Source organism: Phodopus roborovskii, unplaced genomic scaffold (genome assembly GCF_943737965.1).
Source record: "Phodopus roborovskii unplaced genomic scaffold, PHOROB, whole genome shotgun sequence".
NCBI lineage: Eukaryota > Metazoa > Chordata > Mammalia > Rodentia > Cricetidae > Phodopus > Phodopus roborovskii.
The window spans coordinates 22,044,020-22,063,638 of record NW_026126459.1 but is presented as its reverse complement, the minus strand read 5'-3'; the positions used below and the strand labels follow the sequence as shown (position 1 = coordinate 22,063,638).

At 47.0% G+C, this 19,619-nt stretch overlaps 2 protein-coding genes across 2 annotated transcripts; one reads left to right on the top strand and one right to left on the bottom strand.

Moving 5' to 3' along the window:
• The first annotated feature begins 4,640 nt into the window (after positions 1-4,640).
• Positions 4,641-8,095, top strand: Fkbp11 (FKBP prolyl isomerase 11). Its single transcript, XM_051189817.1, has 6 exons — positions 4,641-4,822; positions 5,061-5,126; positions 5,535-5,622; positions 5,920-5,953; positions 6,286-6,356; positions 7,865-8,095. The coding sequence occupies exons 1-6, from the start codon at positions 4,694-4,696 to the stop codon at positions 8,080-8,082; spliced, it is 606 nt and encodes a 201-aa protein (XP_051045774.1). The 5' UTR covers positions 4,641-4,693; the 3' UTR covers positions 8,083-8,095.
• A 1,049-nt stretch (positions 8,096-9,144) lies between these two features.
• Positions 9,145-19,155, bottom strand: Ccdc65 (coiled-coil domain containing 65). The gene is made up of 8 exons (XM_051189816.1): positions 18,988-19,155; positions 18,354-18,521; positions 14,992-15,161; positions 14,232-14,370; positions 12,755-12,952; positions 12,364-12,582; positions 9,634-9,786; positions 9,145-9,552 (listed from the first exon to the last, which is right to left on the bottom strand). The coding sequence occupies exons 1-8, from the start codon at positions 19,117-19,119 to the stop codon at positions 9,241-9,243; spliced, it is 1,491 nt and encodes a 496-aa protein (XP_051045773.1). The 5' UTR covers positions 19,120-19,155; the 3' UTR covers positions 9,145-9,240.
• Between the last annotated feature and the right edge of the window lie 464 nt (positions 19,156-19,619).

The following is a 19,619-nucleotide window of genomic DNA, read 5'->3' as shown; positions in this document are numbered from 1 at the left end:
TAAAGCCAGGGTGACTTGTAAGCTGAGAATGGGAGAGGAGAGGACACTGGAGGTAAACTGCTGAGTCCTGTGGATAGAGCTGAGCAGTTCTCTATGCAGGCTTACTCCACTGACCCACCTCCCACCAACTCATCTCACAGCCACCTTCCTTGGAGCTCTGGCAGGCAGACAAGGCAAAAACTTTTGGACTAAATCTTTCAACTGTGCCCCTACCCTGACTCCTCCATTCTGTGTATTTTATCAAGAGACCTAGTATAGCTCACTGATAAACCACTTGCTGGGAGGACCTGGGTTTGATCACTGGAACTTTGTACACAAAAACCAGCTATCTTCACCAGAGCTGTCCTAGGACACAGTTGAATACAGAGACTTAAACGGCATAGAAGACTGAGCTTGAGGCTCTGAACCACAGGACTTTACAAATACAGCAAAGAAGATCCACGTGCTACAGGTTCTAGATGAGAGGGGAATATGTGTTCTGTCTTTGCCACATCTTGCATGGATGAAGTGATAAGTATTCTTGGCTAAAGCAGCCACAAGATTTGGGTGCTAATTTCATCATTCTTGGATGGAGTGTATGAGCCATACCTAAAAGGGGCCAGTGGAACATGTGCTTCATGTGTTCAAGACTCTATGTTCCATCCTCAGTACCAGGAAAAAAAACAACACAGTAAAGCCTTGATTCAGTCTCCAGTGTCGGGGTGGTGGAAGCCAGGGTGCTGCTTACACCTGGCTGCTGTGTACCCACAGCTGAATAAGCCATGCTGACTCCAGACACTTCAAGGCTCAGACCTTTCTGGGTGTGGTTTTCCACTTGTGCCACTAAGCAGCTTTCCTGCCTTTCTCAGAATCATAATTTAAGTTCTGTCTCAGTCCAACGGAAATTATTCTTCCTGACCCTTCCTGGGGCATTTCAGTAAGTTGCCCTCTGTTTTTTTTTTTTTTTTTTTTTTTTTTGAGGTGGTGGAGGTGGGGGCTTGGGTGGGTCTCATCTGTGGCCCAGTTGGCCTAGAACTTGGTACATAATATGTCTGCTTCTGCCAGTCTCTTCAGAGATCAAAGTCACACCACGTGCCCAAGCCCCTCAGTGTGAGACAGTCTTAGACAGTGCCTTACAGAGCCTCAGAACCTAGACCCCCATCTACCTGTGTGCCACCACTCCGTTTAGCCGCTGTTCTGTGAACCGTGTGATGACAGCTGCAATCAATCACTCAGTGTTCCCGCTGTCTTCAGTACTCAGGGTTCTCTGCAGCCTGCTCTTACCCTCCCTCTTGCCTCTTTCCCTTTAGCCACACTGGCCCATGCATTCCCTTCGGACATTTGGCCCTTGCCTTTAACCCTCTTTCCTCACTTGATAAAAATCCCACATTAAGGGGCTAGGGATGGAGCTCAGGTGGTAGAGTGCTCACTTATTATGCAAGGGACTGGGTTCATAACCAACACTGCATAAGGACATATGGTATAATCTTTTTACTATACAGGGTCTTTTTACTCTTCTACCAGGGGTCCCGTTGGCTCTGGTAGCACATTCACAAAACACCTACACAGACCCTTATAGTGGCAGTTCTCAGCCTGTGGGTCATGACCCCTTTGGGGATCATATCAAATATTCTGCATATCTGACACTACAGTTATGAAGTAGCAATGGAATTTGTGGTTGGGGTCACCACAACATGAGGAACTGTATTAAAAGGTTGCAGCATCAGGAAGGTTGAGAGCTTTTGTATTGATTCAGATCTTGTTCACTCACTTATTTTTATGATCAAGCAGTTTCTATCTATTGTCAGTGATCCAGACAATACATAAGTATGCATAGATGTTAGGCATACATTCAGTGGAACACCATGTTGTACCTGCCCCCTTTACTCGTCCCATTCCCACCCAAAAACCTAACTATCCTCAGCCATTGGGGTACATTCTTTGGGGTTCCTTTTTTTTTTTTTAAGAGACAGGGTCCTCGGCCAAATCGGATGGAATACAACTTTATAATTCCAGCACTCAGGAGGCAAAGGCAGGCAGATCTTTGTGATTTCAAGACCAGCTTGATCTATTTAGCTTGAGATCCACACTAGCCAGGACTACATAGACCCTGTCTCAAAGCAAAAACAAACAAACAAAAAAGAGCCTCACCAGAACTAACACTGCTTGGTGGCTGCAAGGAAATGGTGAATGCTTGGAGAGCTCTTAAAGTGACCAGGCTCTCATTCCCTGTCTCAAGATGGGGAATGGCCAGAGGGGGAGGGAGAGAGGGTCTTGTGTATCTCAGGCTGGCCTATGAACTCAGGTAGCTGAGAATGACTTGGATTCTAGTTCTTCCTCCACCTCCCAAGTGCTGGCATTACAGTGTAATGCCACCAAGCAGTTAATGCAGTGCTGTGGTTGAATGTGGGGTTTTATGCATGCTAGGCAAGCATTCTACTGAGCTGCACACTCCGCCCCCAGCCCAGCCCTTGCTCTTTTTCTGAATATAAGCACCTACACATATTTGGGGAGGATTTAAATTTGAGTTCAAATCACATGTACTTCTTAAATTGAAGTTTATATATTTGTTTTAGAGATTTTTATAGTATGGTTATTTTAAATGATTTCTCAACTAATAGGTCAACAATTTATTAAAAATAAAACATCTGGCTAGTTGTGGCTTGAATGCTTATAACCCCAGCACTTGAGAGGTAAAGGAGGAACTTGTGTTCAAGGCTGAGCTAGTGAGATGTTCCATGGGAAAAGACACCTGTCGCCAAGCCAGATTACCTGAATTCTGTATGGGGCCACATGTGTTGGAACAGCTCTCCCAGCTTGTCTTCTGATTCCACACATACCTGCCTGTAAACACATGGAACAAATAATTCACATATACTGTGGCACGTGCCTTGAAGGCATGGTAAAGGAAGTCCATGAACGCTGGAATAAAAAAAAAAAAAACATATTTACTTGGGGAACACACACAATGAAGGTAAATAGCTGTTGAAGTCTTCTGCTCCTGGATGTGCAGGATTCTGTGATGCAGGATGCTCAGACCACAAAGACAAGAGAGAGCAAGGCTCCTCTAACCAATGATAACTTCTGTCTGCTCACCAAAGCTACACCCTAAGGTCAGTACCTCAAATCTATTGGCAGAACAAGATGCCACTACACTTAACCTTTTTTTGTCTAAGTAAGAGGGTTTTAAAACCTGATATAAAAACTATATATAACAACAGGTATCAAGTATAGTTCAGGAGAAAGGTAAAAACGTATATAAATTTAGACCTATACAACCAGCAAGAGCAACACAATCAAGAAACACATACTAAATGTCCAGGCCAAGAGTAAATGGCATATTACAGATTACTCCAATAGCTCCCCCATTTTGGAAAGTCTAAGTCTTGTACCTAATATGGTCTAGCTAAGATAAGAGAGGATATTAGCTGTGCCTATCTAGTCTTCAACCTCATCAAAGATCTGTAAACACCTGCCATAAATAAATAAATTTTGTTTTGTTTCTCGAGACAGGGTTTCTCTGTAGCTTTGGTGCCTATTGTGGAACTCACTTTGTAGACCAGGCTGGTCTCGAACTCTGCCTCCAGCGTGCTGGGACTAAAGGTGTGTGCTCTGAGTTTGTGTTTGTTTAAGACAGAGTTTAAATATGTAGTCCTAGGTGGCCTGAAACTCACAGGAATTTGGTTAAAGGCGTGCACCACTATACCGATAGAGGAGAGCCATCAGAAAGGCCAGGGCAGGAAGGTCAGCTTGTTTCAAATACGAGGAATTGTGTGTTGGGTGTGTAGGGTGAGTTGCTGGCCAGACAGGTGGAGTTGAGACTGAGAACAGTAACAGTGCTAAAGAGGACCTTGAGCCAAGAAACTGCCTAGGAGTATGGTATGGAAATTAGCCTCCAGGAGACAGCCTTTGAGTGAGCAGGGTCTAGGTACCACAGCTTAGGTTTTCCGGAAGGGTTCAAATCATGAAAAGGGAAACAGGTAAGATCGCCTAAAATTACTGGAAATCCTTCCAAAAACTCGAGCCCTTGCACAAATACAAGACCGTTGTACACATGCTGTTGTGAAAAGGGTGTTGAGGGAAAACAGGAGGAAGGTTAGCGACTGATTGATTACCTTTTTACAGGAAGATAACCCTCCAAGACAGGGCCAGTGGAGCTGCTGCCAGCCCCTTTCTGGACAATATTGAGGGCAGAACGACAGGCAGAGGTGAAGAGCTGGCTGCCTTGGACACCTGCTTCTGCCTGCTTAGTGGGAGGGAGCATATCTTAGAAAAAACAAAAACAACAACAACAACAAATGGAGTCTTGTGCTTGGACCCTCCCTGTCACCGGTTGGCATGATGGCCTTGGGCACGTTCCTTAGCTGTAAAATGGGGACAATTATGCCTCACGTGACTCGAAGGCTAGAGACTAGCGCCTCTTTGCAGTGGGTAATGGCAAATAGGTGCTATCACCTGGCCCAACCCTGGTCTTGGGACTGAACGGCTAATGGATGGGTCAGAATCCCTTGGTGACCTCGGATCGCCGGGTAGGGAATACTGCTGCTTCTTCCCTCGAGGAGGTGGGGACAAGGTGGAGGGAGGGCTGCAGCAGGAGGAGGAGCTCGCTTCTTGCGACCCGCCCATACCAGTCTGGCCTGGAGCTGAGGGAACGTGTCCTGGTCGCCTGCTTCTGAACAGCCTTTCCTGCCTGGTGCCCCGACCTAGTCCCGTCATGTCCCTGCGCCCCTTGTTCTGGCCGCTCCGGCTGCTGCTGCTGCTTCTGTTAAGTGGGGCGGTGTGCCGGGCTGAGGTCGGGCCAGAAACCGAAAGTCCTGTCCGGACCCTCCAAGTGGAGACCCTGGTGAGGAGACTGTGCGCCATCCCCTATGCCCCCCAAACCCCGTTACTCCCCGCCACCGCCACCCTTCAAGGCCAGCCAGGGGCCGTGGGGGGAGCAAGGGGCTCTAAATGAACCTGTGAACGAAGAGAAGAGGAAGTGCTGGAACTGAATCGGGGAGGGGGGGAAAGGTGCTGGGTCTCGCTGTAGTAACAGGGTCTTAGGAAGAGCAGCAGCCTTGACACTTGTAGTCTGATCATAGGTACAGCCCCCCGAATCGTGTACGGAATCAGCTGCCTTTGGAGACACGCTCCACATACACTACACGGTGAGGGGCCTGGGGGGCCGGGGCGTGGTCTGGGAGGGGGCGGCGCCCGCATGAAACACGTCAGCTTTGGCTTGGACACGTGGCAGGCTGTGCGAGAGAACTGAACCCTAGGGTCCTCTAGCACGTGGAGACGGGAGTCAGGGTGTCCTGTTGTCGGCTTCTTTCTCCTTCCTTCTTTCCCGCCAGTTTCTCTCCAGCACTGAGAAATGAAGGGTGGAGAGAGCTCCAAGAAGTGTCAGCCCCCTGGGGCTTCCTGTTCCTTTTCGCCCCGTGGGGGTGGGGGTGGGAGAGGGGGACAGGATGCTAGGTTGTTACGAGGGTTACCGCCACCCCATCTGGGCAGTCCCAGTGTGTGTGGCCTGTCTGATAGCAGGACCGGTGGAGTTAGTTCTGGCTCTTTGTCTTCAGGGCAGCTTGGTAGATGGACGCATTATTGACACGTCTCTGACCAGAGATCCTCTGGTTATAGAACTTGGCCAAAAGCAGGTGATTCCAGGTATGTGACCTGTGCCTTTGTCCTCTTCCTAACTTAAGCCCTTGCTTAGTATCTTGACAATCTAAGTTACACTGGAAAGGCTCTTAGAATGAGTAAGACCCTAAGGATCTTTGGCTACCTCATATTCAAATTCTCTTCGTGTCCTACACATCACAGAGGGCTAAGAGATTGAGAAGTGGAGCAAAGCTCATTTGACGAAGGTCGACGGGAGCCTTTGATTTTTCTCTTGGGTGGCGTGGGGACTATTTTCCTCTTTGGTAGTATGTAGCTTCTAGTTCAGTTGTCTTCTTCCTCAAGGTCTGGAGCAGAGCCTGCTGGACATGTGTGTGGGGTGAGTATCAGGAGGGGGCAAGCCTGACTACCTTTGCGTGGGTGGAAGCTTTATCTGCCGTCCTGCGGCTCCAATAGACAGGACCTAGAATAAAGTACCCCTGAATTCATGGTGGAAAGGTGCTGGTCAGAGGGACTCTGAGGGCATCCAAAGCTGAGGGCACCTCTCTGGCTGTGGGTATGTGCGGGGTAATTAAGGGTGATTGGTAGCTTTGCTGGTGGTCAACCTGTTAGGTGGGAAAATTCACATTTTTGTGTCACTATCTGGTGGGAGGTGTTTCTGGTGGCACTGGGCCAGGGCTGCCAGCTCACCTCTCTCCTGCCTTCCCTCAGAGAAAAGCGAAGAGCAGTCATTCCTTCTCACTTGGCCTATGGAAAGCGAGGGTACCCGCCATCCATCCCAGGTAATTGATTGGGTAGGTTTTTTTCTCCCACTCCTCAAAACAGAGCCCTGAGAACCACACTCTGTTCTGTCTAGAACTTGACAAAGTCCATATCAAATCTGAGCAAAGGAGTAGCTCGGGCCCCTCCTTCTGGTCTACCCTTTTTCTCCAATAGAGACTACAGACAACCTGTTAGGGCCACATGGCTCCGATGTAGGCAGATGGTGACTTTTGATACCTTGAGCCCATGCCCATGGGTCTTGCTGCCTACACTAAAGTAAGTCATAAGAAACCAAAGGGCAATCTTGAGGGCCCTCACACAGCTGGTAAGGAGGTGACATGATGACTGATTGCTGGAACTCACCTTCACTGACTACTGCTGCTAACCTGTTCTGCAGGGCGCAGTTTGAACAGATTTTCCAAGATGGGATTTCTTGCCTTAGGTTAAAACCCCTGTTCTATTAGGTAAAATGTGATCTGTTCCACAGAGTTCTGGAAAGGAGATATATAGTGCTGGCTTTTAGGGAGTCCTGAAAAGAGGGTGGGGAGGACCAAGTGAAATCTCTCTTAACAAGCAGGTGTGGTGGTGCACTCAGGAGGCAGAGGCAGCTGGATTCGAGGCCAGCCTGGTCTACAGAGTGAGCTCTAAGATAGCTGAGGCCAGAGTGAGACCCTGTCTCAAAATTAAAACACGATAAAACTTTTAGCAAAACTCCCCCCTTCCCTGTGCTGCCTGTTGGCTTCTGTTTGAAACTGTCTGAGTCCTGACCACCAGCCTCCCCAAGTGTGCCTCTCTTTTACAGTCCTTCTTTGGACATTCTCTAATAATCTTGTTGTATGTGTTCATCAGCTGGTGGAACTTTTAAGGATATCTGCCCTTATTCCAGTTAATTATAGCCATATTCATGTGGCTTTTTGGAAATGGGGTCTGTTTGGTACAGAGGATTGTCACATAAATGCTTGCCTGTGGGGCCAGACAGATGGCTCAGAGGTTAAGAGCACTGGCTGCTGTTGAGGACCTAGGTTCAGTTCCACCATTTGGAACTCCAGTCAGTACCTGGGGAATCTGACACCCTCTCCTTACTCCATGGCATGTACATGTTGAACAGACATACATCAGGCAAAATATTCATATACATAAAATAACAATAGACAAATCTTTAAATAAATAAAATAATAAATGCTGACTTGTAAGTGTGGAAGAACCTGCATATTCCCCATCCACAGATTTCCTATGCTGTCAAAGACCTGTCATCGATTCCAAGCCATGTGTTTGGTTGTAGTTAAGGTTAACATAAGTGTTCTTAGCCTGCTCCTAACCCTGTCTGCTTTTTCTGAGGGAGCCCAACCCCACATTTCAAATGGCCAGAATCACAGTTATTTTCTTAGTCTACCCTGACTTAATCTCAATTCAGAGCTCTGGATAAATCACAGCAATCCTACATGTCCCTTCCCTGCCCACACAGCCTCTCCAGCAGATGCAGTGGTGCAGCTTCTAACATCTCCCCACCCACCCTCTGCCTTTCCAGCGGATGCAGTGGTGCAGTACGATGTGGAGCTGATTGCATTGATTCGAGCCAACTACTGGCAAAAACTGCTAAAGGGCATTTTGCCTCTAGTGGGCATGGCTATGGTGCCGGCACTCCTGGGTCTGATCGGGTATCACCTATACAAAAAGTCGAGCAGACCCAAAGTCTCCAAAAAGAAGCTGAAAGAAGAGAAACGAAACAAGAGTAAAAAGAAATAAATAGTGACCTTTAATAAGACTTTGCATTCTTCACTTGGTACTACTACCCCTTTCTCTTTTTTTTACTTATAATAGGGATGTGTGCAGATTGGCTGGAATGGGGAGATCAGACAACAGTGTGAAGCTGGTTCTCTTCTTCCACTGTAGGTGGGGTCCAGAGATGGAACTGAGCTCACCCCACTACAGAAACAGGTGTTTCACCTGTTGAGCCATCTCTCCGGTCCCCGCTTTTCTTCTGAGTCGGGTTCTTGTATTTGTAACCCATGCTGGCTCAGACTCTTGAGCCTCCTTGCTTGGCTGCAGTTACTGATGTGTGACAACACCCCCTGCTCACCCAATGCTTTGAGGCGGCTTTCTTGGGTAGAAACGAGCATTGTGAAGCTGGACCGTCTTGGAGCACCTCTTCCTCTGGCCTGCTCTTACTGTCCTAATTTTCCCCAGAAAGCTGATCTTGAATTTGCCTCTAGGTCCTTGGGGTGTATATTTGGTTCCCACGACACCATGATGCTGAGAAGGGAGCATATTTCACCTCATAGATGCCTAGGCACTCTCTCCCTGGGGCCAGAATGTTCCTCGTGTCCTTGAATATGGCAAAGACAATAAAGATCTCACAAGGGCGAAGAATAAGGCTCAGTTGGTAGACTGCAAAAACCTGAGCTCACTTGGCAGCACCAATAAAACTGATGTGGTGGTTGGTACACACCTGTAATCCCAGAGCAAACAGGAGGGTCAGAGTTCAAGGTCATCTTCAGCTACATAGGGGGTTTGAGGCCTACATGAAACCCTGGTTTGTTTGTTTTAAGGAACTTTTTTTTTAATAATTTATTGGAGCTGGAGAGATGGCCCAGCAGTTAAAGAGCACTGGCTGTTCTTCTATAGCATTCAGGTTCAATTCCCAGCACCTACCTGGCTGCTTACAACTGTCTATGACTCCAATTCCAGGGGATTTGACAACCTTCACACAGATACACACACAGGTGGAACACCATTGCACATAAAAATAAATCATGAAAAAAGTTGTATTACTTAAAAAAACAATTTATTGATTATACTGCATGGGATAGTGGTAGTCAATAACTAGAGTACTGTCAGGAGCCTCCTAAGTTTGTAATAAGCAAAGTACTCAGTCTCTGGGGTTTGGAAAGGTTCATCCTTGGATCACAGAGTGTGGGACACGATGTGGGCTGCTTCGATGACATTGTAAGTGGTTGGAGGCCTTCCGTCACCTGGCTGGGCAGGGGTGGACAGCTGGGGCAGGTTGCTTCTGTGGTTTACTATAAAGAGTGGGTTGAGCTGACTCAGCACCTCATCGCTCACTGAGATCCCATCCAGGTACTGTTTGAGCAGTTCCCTCAGCTTCCCGCTGATGTCCAACAGCTGCATGTGTCTGTGCTGGAGACTCAGCACCTCCAGCTTCACCTTGTTGTATCTCTTCCAGAAGTTCTCCATCCCTTTATAGTCCACCATGACCTGGAGTGGAGGTAGAGGAAGGAGGCAGGTGATGCTGCCTTCAGCACAAGCCCAACCCCGCCCTACCGTCCTGGCCATTACCTTGGCCAGATCCTCTGTGAGGTCTTCCGGGTTCTGTCTCTCCACCTCCTCCAGCTCACTGGGAGTCAGTACTGAGGAATAGAAAGGCAGTACTTTCTCTTCCTCTGTTTCAAATTTCCTACATATTTCAGCAAGCTTAAGGATCTTTTCACCCTGTTGGGAGTATGAAGAGGTGTTTTAGAGAAAACAAGATAGTTTCCCTGCTTGAGTCCAGGAGAGCTGCTCAGTCATCCAGAACCCATTTGATGAAGCAGCGCCTGCCATGAGCCAAACACTATCCCAGCCTTTCACATTCTTACCACAACCCGCAGCTCATTGTTACTTCTCTCTCTCTCTCTCTCTTCACCAGTTAAGAAGAAAGGCCTCTACTGGGGATGAGGAAACACACAAGCAGCAGACACACACGGGGGAGCCTGAGAAACTGCAAAGTCTTGTCTCTTTCAGAGATATGGGGTTGTAAAGCTCTCGAGAGTATTCCTCCCCCACTTTAGGCTTGGTCAGTTTAAAGTCTCTTAGGATGGTTGATTGGTCTGCAACTGTGTGTGACATGTCCTGATCAGGGTCTTGAACTTGCTAAGCCCAGGTCATCAGCAGGGGGCCTGCTGGTGGGAGACAAACACTGCCAGGCTTCCCCCTTGAGTCAGGAAGTTAAAGAAGAAGTGGCCATCTTGAAAATTCACCTCCTTTATTACCCAGCCATGGCTCCTCCTCTCCCTGTCTATCTACCAGGGAGTCTGTCCAACTCATGGTCTCTCATTATCCCTTGGCCCCCATCTCAGAGGTCACCTTAACTGCTCTTAGGGTGTTTGGGGGTGATAACCATTGCTCTTAGCTGCTTCAAACTGACAAAAGGTCAACATTGGGGGTCAGCCTCATAGAAGGATCTATGTTAAGGGTCCACGATAAAAACTTAACAACCAATGGTAATGACTTGGAATATAAGAGCCATTTGGTGACAGCATATATCTTTGGAGCTTGTCATATGACTGACAGATAGCATCTAGATAAGTCCGTATAGTCCTCAAAAGAAATCTGAAGATTAAGAAGAAATCCAGAGAAAACCCCCCAAAATGATTCAGTTTAGAAACAATATAGTCAAATGGATGGAACTTGAAGAGACCATCTGAGTGAGGTAACCCAGTCACAAAAAGAGGAACATGGTATGTACTCACTCCTATATGGATTTTAGACCTAGAGCAAAGGATCACCATTAGAGAAATTAGGATACAAGGAGGAACCTAAGAGAGTCACACAAGATCCCTCACAGAAGGGGAAAGGAACAAGATCTCCTGAGCATATTGGGAGAGAGGGAGGCAGTGAGTGGAGAGGGAGCTTGAAGAAAGAGAAGGGGAGGGGGGCTGGAGAGATGGCTCAGTGGTTAAGAGCATTGACTGCTCTTCCAAAGGATCTAGGTTCAATTCCCAGCACCCACATGGCAGCTCACAACTGTTTGTAACTCCAGTTCCAGCGAATCTGAAACCTTCCCACAGATATCAATGCATATAAATTTAAAAAAAGAATTATCTGTTTAAAAAAGAAAGAAAGAAAGAAAGAGAAGGGGAGGAGAGGAGAACATGTGGGACTAGGAAAATTGAGTTGAGGGACAGATAGATGAGAGAAAAAAAGAGGGGGTACATGATAGAGGGAGCCAGTATAGGTTAGGAGAGAGAATAACTGACTCTAGAGAAGGGTCCAGAGACCTACAAGGATGACCCCAACCAACAATCTGAGCGACAGTGGAAAGGCTGCCATAAATGCCCTTCCCTGATAATGAGACTGATGACTACCTTACATGCCATCATAGAGCCCTCATCTAGTAGCTGATGGAAACAGCTAAACACTGAGCCAAACGAGAATCCAGATGCAGAGATGGAGGAGTGATAAGAAAATGAGGACAAGACCAGGCTACAGAAACCCACAGAGACGGCTGACCTGAACAAGGGGGAGCTCATGGACCCCCAGACTGACAGCTGGGAAACCAGCATTACACTGACTCAGACCCCCTGGACATGGTCTCAGTTAGAAGGCCTGGGCAGTCTAAGGGGCCTCTGAGAGTGGAACCAGGATGTATCCCTGGTGCACAAAAGGACTTTGGGAGCACATTCCCCATGGGGGGATACTCCCCTATCCTAGAGGCAGGAGAGAGGGGCTAGTCCCTACTCCAAATGACTTTTCAGATTTAGGTGACCCCTCCTGGAAGGCATCACCCTCCCTGTGGAGTGGGTATGGAATGGGACAGGTAGGGGTGGGGGAATGGGAGGGAGGGAGAGGGGACTGGGATTGATATGTAAAATAAGAAATAATAATAATAATAAAAAAGAAAGAAACAATACAGTCTAGGGGTCTTAACTGGGTTCATTTCCTCTGCCAGTTAAAGTATTAAAAAGTGGGAAAAACCTGAAGCCCAGCAGGTAGCAATGGAGAAATCTCAAGTTTGAGCCTGCACTGCAGACAGGATTAGCAGTTGTCAGCATTTATTGGGGTAAGGAAACACATACCCATGCATCAGACACACAGAAAAAAAGACCCTCTGCAAAGCACAGTGGAGACTTGGGAAGCTGAAAGGTCCCTAGTCACTTAAAAAAGAGAACAGAGTAAAAAAAAAAAAAAATGCTAACACAGCGTTGACTTAATGAAGGAGGAGGAGGTAGCACTACCCCATGTCTCCTGAATCCCTTCTGCCTCCCGCCAGGTTTCTTGGTTCTGTCCTCATTGCCTTCTCCCTTTTACCTTCTCCACCACCTTTTTCAGTTCCTTGAGGGTGGTGTTACTTTCCAGGGTGAGTTTGACTAAGTTCTCCTGGGACACTCCCCGAGCCTGCGTCCTTTGGGCCTTCAGCTTTCGGAGCTGTACGTGGACTAGCTCCTTGTCGTTGCGGACACACTGGTTCTGCCATTCGCTTTCACGGCTGTGGACTATGATCTTCCCTTTCAGGGTATTTATGGCCTCCTAGAGGGACAGTAGAGGCAACTGACAAAGGGAGACAGGTCAAAGGGTAGACTGGGAACTAAGTGCAGAGTCTGTCATCTTGACCCAACTAATGAAAGGCCCAGAAGAATCTGGGGGAAGAAATGGACAGATGGAACGCTGAGCTGGAAAGTGTCTTCAGTTGAGCACTGACCTGCAGCTTCTGGATTTTTTTCATCTGTATTTCAATCTCTTTGGAGCTTTTCTCATCCTTCACCCTCAGAGTCTCAAAGGCAATCTTCCGGTCCTCCGTGGCATCAGTGTAGTTCTTGAGTGCATCCTGGAATCTTCTCCATAGATCCTCCACTATGTTCTCCAGTTGTAGGCGGAGAAAGTGCTTCTCTTCTAAATTCTAGGAAATGTATCCCAAAACCAAATACTTGGAGTTATCCTGTGCTGTCTGTTCACTCCTGCCGGCAGCCTTATCCCTCGGGAACCGTTTGGAGTGTTGTTTAGTGAATTATATTTGGAGTGCAGTCCATCAGGAGCTAGACAGGAAGGCATGGGGGTGGGCCCACCTCCATGAGAATGATGCCAATTAGAAACAGAATGAGGAGCTGGGCAGTGGTGGCACATCTCTGTGAGTTCAAGGCCAACCTCGTCTACAGATCGAGTTCTAGGACAGGCTCTCAAAACTACAAAGAAACCCTGTCTTGAAAAACCAAAACCAAACCAAACAAACAAAAACAAAACATCAGAATGAGGCCCAGTGTTCCAAATCTCTTAACTTTTTGTTTTGTTTTCTGAGACAGTTTCTCTGTGTAGCTCTAGCTGTCTTGGAACTCACTAGGTAGACCAGGCTAGTCTTGAACTCAAGAAATCTGCCTGCCTCTGCCTCCTGAGTGCTGTGACTAAAGGTGTGTGCCACCCCACCACTACCTGGTTCAGATTTCTTAACTTTTTAAAGAGAAACTGATAGTTTGGATTTCTATGTGAAATCTTTTCAATTTTCACATGTAGGAAATTATTAAAACTGTAAAGTAAAACACTAGCTAAATTAGAAGCAAAAGTTTTACGGAGTTTCCAGTAGAGTGCGTCTCTAGTGTTGAAGCAGGTTGTATGTGATGGTGCATGCCTGCTACCCGACTCTGGAGGCAGGGAGAGCAAAGGTTTAAGGTAAAAACAAAAAATTAGTTCCAGATCATCTCCACCACATAGAGAGTGAGTTCAAGGTCAGCTTGGGCAAAGAAAGATGTTGTCTCAAAAGTAAGTAAATTAATGGATTACTTAAACCAAGAATTCTATAGCCAAACTTCTGCATGTTGGCTAGATTTGCAAACTCCATGATGGAAAGAATTATGGATCAAAAGTCTAGTTACTTAGATTTGTTTCTTTATCTACAACTCAAAAGGGTGAAGCCAGGATAATCTCTGGGTTTGTTGTTGCTGTTGTTGGCCGTGGGGATGGGTTTTGTTTGGTTGGTTTTGCTTTTTCCCTTAAAATGTATTCTCCTAACATATTAGAACAGTCCTGCCTCCCAAGCAGTTTTCACAAGATCACAAAGAAGCATGTGGACACCTCAGTGGCACATTTTGTTGACTATTGGCTCTGGTGTTGTCACCTAACCCTGACTGCCCTGAACAGTCTCGTCCCATTTCTCCAGACCCCGTCCCCCCATTCTTCTCCTCTACCTTGTTTTTCAGATCGTCCCACATGCTCTGGAACTCCAGCTTGCTCTCATACTCAGAATCTATATAGTTCTGCTCCATGGCCATGAAGACGTCCTGTAGGTAGTGAATTTCTTTCTCGTGCTGGTCAATGATTGTCTTCCTAAAGGAGACATGATGGACATAGCATGTGACCAAAAATAACAAAAATATGTAATACAACTATGAATGGGAAGGTGTGGTGGCACACTTCTTTATTAGTCTTAGCCCTTGGGAGGCAGAGGTAGGCAAGTATGTGAGTTAGAGGGCAGCCTGGTCTACATATGTTCCCAGCCAGCCAAGGATACACAGTGAGGCTCTGTCTTAAAAAATGAAAACAAAACTATGGATGGCACAAACTTTTAAGGACTGCCAGGGAGGGAGGGAAAGTTTTTGGTTTTTGTTTTTACCAGAAAGAATGAATAAGAATATTTTGATTTTTGAATAGGTAATACCTTCATATGACACACCACACAAACAAAGTCCAAGTAAGCTTACAGTGAAACCCTCTCCCTTCCCTGTCTACTGCTGGATGGATAGAGCTTTGATGGCTGGGATTAGAGGTACAAACAGGGACCTGGCTGGGGCCCCGGAAGCTGTGCCTGTAAGATTAAACCCAAATCATTTACAAGAAACTTGGGACCCTCTCTGCCTGGGATTATGATTAGGAAGGAGGCTCCTAGGTACTAGGGACAGGCTGTGGTCACTCCCCTGAAGCCAGTCTCTTGACTCTCTGGCCCCATACCTTTCTGTCTCAAACTCTTTCGTTAGGACCTCTAGCTCCATGTTGTAATTTTCCTCCAGGAGGCTGAGACGGCGTCGCTGCAGGGTTAAGAGCTGGTCAACGTTGTGCAAGTGGCTACGAAGAGCGTGGGCATACTGCTCCTCAGCTTCCGTCAAGTCCTTAGCCAGGGACTAGGCAGAGGGGAGAGAATTACTGTTCTGCCCAAGTGGCATCCGTGAGAAGATAAAAATGGATTCAAGTTGCTGGGGATAGGGATCACCTGGGTTGCCAGCACCCACAGAAGTCTGGTGTGGTGACAACCCTGTAATCCTGGGTTTGGGGGAGTAGAGATGGTGGGGGGGGGGTCCTAGGTCTCACTGACCAGCCAGACAACCCAATTTGGTGAGTGAGCTCCAATCCAAAATATAAGGTGGAGAGCAAGTATGGACAACACTTGATGACAACCTCTGGCCTACACACGAACACACACATGCACGCACACACACATTTAGCTATCTGGCTAAGTGGATGGAATGACGGAATTTCCCTCTTCCTAATGATTTTAGGAATGCTGTTTCTCCCATTCAGTCTTCAAAATTTAAGCTTTATTTATTGTTCGTATATATGCATGTCTTTCTAAGGTTATGTGTACTGCAGGTGCTCCAAGAGGCCAAAGGAAGCCAGAGGCCCTCAGATTTCCTGGAATGAGAGCTACAAGCAATTGTTAGTTGCCTAATGTGGGCACTGAACTCCAACCCAGGTCCTCTGAAAGAACTGGAATAGCCATCTCTCTAGCCCTTCCCATTCAGTCTTGATGCAAACCAAAATGACATCTAGAAATGTAGGGAAGAGTCCTGGTGACACATGCCTTCATTCCTACTACTCAGGAGGCAGAGACAAGTAGATATCTGAATGCAAGGCTAGCTTGGTCTACACTAAGAGTTCCAGGCCAGCTAGGGCTACATAGTAAGACCCTGTTTAAAAAGAATAGCATTGGGGAGAGCTGGAGAGATGGTTCAGCAGTTAGGAACATCAGCTGCTCTTTCAAAGGTCTAGGGTTTGATTCCCAACACCCACATGGAGGCTTGGCTCACCACCATCTGTAACTCTAGTCCCAGGGGATCCAATACCTTTTTCATGGGCACTGCATGTATATGGTGCACTTAACATACATGGGGACACTCAGATATAAAATTAAATATTTTTTTTTCTAAAGAAGCGTGAAGTGGGTCAATGTCTTGTGGATCACAAACATTTACACTGATGGAGCCACCATTTAAAAAAAGCCAGGTATCCTTGGGGAACTGGATGTTTGAGGGAAGAATATACCTTGAACCTAATTTATCTTCTTATACAAATTAGCAAGGTAGCCATGGTGATGCACATGCATATTACCAGGGCCCTGAAGCAGGAGCATTGTGAATATCCTGGGTTATGTAATGAGTTTGCAGCCCTCCTGGTTATTTAATAAGACGTGTGTGTGTGTGTGTGTGTGTGTGTGTGTGTGTGTGTGTGCGCGCGCGCGCACGCTGAGACAGTATCTCACTATGTAGCTCTAGTTGGCCTATAACTAACTATGTAAACCAAGCTGGCCTCCAACTCACAGGGATCTGCCTGCCTCTGCCTCTGCCTCCATAATGCTAGGATTAAAGGTGTGCACCACCACACACAGCAAAATTATTTTACAAATTAGGGATGTATTTCAGTGGTAGAATGTTTGCCAGGCATAGATGAGGTCTAGAGTTCGATCCCTAGTACGACAAGCAGGAAACAAAAAGCAAAGATGCTATTGAAGACCAATTAAGTCATGTCAGAGTGATTCAGGGGCCGGCAGGAAGTAGCTTCTTGTGGCAGACTATACTGCAAAGATGAGTACACTCCCATTCTACAATTCTCTGCAATGGAACTTTGTCATTCCTCCACCAAAGATAGAGTCTCATTTAGCTAGTGAAATTTGCTTGCAATCCCAGCCTTTGGGAGGAAGGAAGATTGGGAGTTTGGAAGCTAGAGAGATGGCTTAGAGGTCAAGAGCACTTGCTCCTTTTCACAAAGACCTGAGTTCAGTTTCCAGCATTGAAGTCATGTGCCTCACAACTGCCCATAACTCTAACTCCAAGGGATCTGACACCCCCTTCTGGCCTCTGTGGGCACCTGCACTCACATGCACATCCCCCACATACAAGACACATACATACACATAATTTAAAAATAACAGTTGTTAAGATCATGAGTTTGAAGCCAGAAAGACTCATCTCTAGAGTAAGGCCAGAAAGAAGGAAGGCAGGAGTGGGAAGGAGGGAGGACAGGAGAAAAGAGTTCTCTTTTCCACTTTCGTGAATTTGAGTAACCTTACGATTTTTGGAATGAATAGAAGAGGATAAAATGGCACTTGGAACTGTACCAGTTCCAACTCAGCCCTTTCTCTGGCCTGGCAGCTTCCATTTCCTGCCTCTTGGAATGCCTGTTCTCGGGAATGCTCCTCCAGGAACTGAGCTAGCTGTGAGAAACCCAAAGCGCATGGAGAGGTCCTGTGACTTATAGTCACCAGCTCAGCTGGACTCCTGGCTGCCAGCTGAAGCAATGCTAAGCCATCAGGCCGAGGTGAATCTAGTGGCAAATGACAGACTGACACACTGTTCTTGCTTGGGAAAGACAATCACCATGGGGCTAAGGATGTGTTGTGTTGCTTTCCTGGAGAAACAGGGACAATTATCCATTTTCCCCAGAAGAGATAGAGACAGACTAACAGTTCTGCCAGAATCCACCTTGGTAAACCAGTTTATTGGGTTCCTTGGAGGAGCTGGGTAATAGCTAACAAAAGCTGCACCCACAGCTTAGCTGGTCTGAGGGTCCCTTCTCTCCAGCAGTTGTTTTGCTTATATAACTCAGGGAGGAGACTTGTCAATCCTTTTTCTGTTTTGGTGTGTGTGTGTGTGTGTATGTGTGTGTGTGTGTGTGTGTGTGTGTTTTAAGACAGTTTCTCTGTGTAGCTCTGGCTGTCCTGGAACTCACTCTGTAGATCAGGCTGGCCACAAACTCATAGATCTGCCTGCTTCTCTGCCTCCTGAGTGCTCCACCACTGCCCAGTTAACACTTTGGAGGCTGAGGCAGGGATAGTGCCATGAATTTCAAGACCAGCCTGGACTCAGAAGGTTTGAAGGCAGTTATGTAGATCTGGCTGTGTAGCACAACCCTATGATCCTGCAGTTGGGAAGTGAAGACAGGAGGGTGAAGAGTTCAAGGACATCCCCAATTACATCATGAGCCTGAGACCAGGATGGGGACATATGACCTTGTTTCAAAAAAGCATGAATTCCCTAGGCAGATTTTACTCAGATAGGTCAAGGAAGCCACCCTCCAGCGTGCTTGGGAGACAGCGATACCTTGATGACACTGTCCTTGCAGTCCACCACTCGTTCGAAGGTTTGGCTGAGGATCTCGATGTCCTTGTGAAGCTCTCTGGTCTTGACCTCCCTAAGGACAGTTCTCCACTGTGTGTTAATCTTATTAAGGTTCAGAGCACTGTTGTGTTCTTCCTTGGCCAGCTTGTCCTGTGTGAGGAATAAACACGCCCGTTTCAGCCAAGGCCAAAGGTCTACCACAGTACAACGGATACCACTCTGAAAAATACCAGCTCTCATGCATTCTCAAGTACTAAAGCTATTGGCAACCAACACCCAGAGGCTCCCGTTTGTGTTTTTCAAGGTGAAAAGCCAGAAGGAAGACTTTTAATGACCCTATTCCAAAACATCAGGATTCTCAAGACAGCTGAATTTGGACACTTAACAGCATCTACTGTCCTAATTCTGGAGTTCAGTTGATACTTCCAATCTCCATTCCCCGTCCATGCTCCACATAGAACTCCCTAGGCCTAAAACAATGTTTCCTGAAACTCATGTATTTTGGGACCAAGGAGGCACTGGCGGGGTGTTAAATGAGCCGGCCATAATGACCCAGGCGACAGCGACAGCGCATGGGCGGTAGGTTTGGGCAAGACACATTGCGGACAAGCATAACCTTCAAGAACTGGGTGAGAAGTCTCTCTTTCTTCTTGGCTGCCTCCTCCTCTGCCAGCAACTTCTGCTGAAATAGAATCAGCTGCTCCTCATCCGATAAGGGTATCTTGGACTTTTTTCCTTTTTTAGGCATAGCTGGGCGGCGGCCTGCGTCCAGGAAAAAAACCTCAGTTATCCACCAAGAGAGCTCAGGCAGCCGACGACACCCGGCTCCAGAGCGGAACGATGCATCTTGTCTCCTAGCAACAAGGACCTTCGCTAAGACCGTGGCCGGAGTGAGAAATTAGGAGGTGAGCCCTATTTCTTAGCGCCCCCTGCACGCTGGAAGACCGCAGTCAGTTCTTGCGGAGAGAGCCTGCGAGCCTTTTATCATAATCCTAGCCTCCCGCCCTGGCCTTTCTCTTTCCTTCAAATATTTTTTTTTCTATTTTATTTTATTTTTTTTTTTTTTGGTATGTGTGTTTTGCGGCAATGTATGTCTGCATACCTGGGCATGCCTGGTGCCTGCAGAGGCCAGAAGAGGGTTGATTCCATGGAACAGACCAAGACCACTTACATACATATTCACATAATCTTTTTTGTGGGTGGTGTACCAGGCTTTTTCTTTTGGGCCACCAACCAGCTCCCAAATCG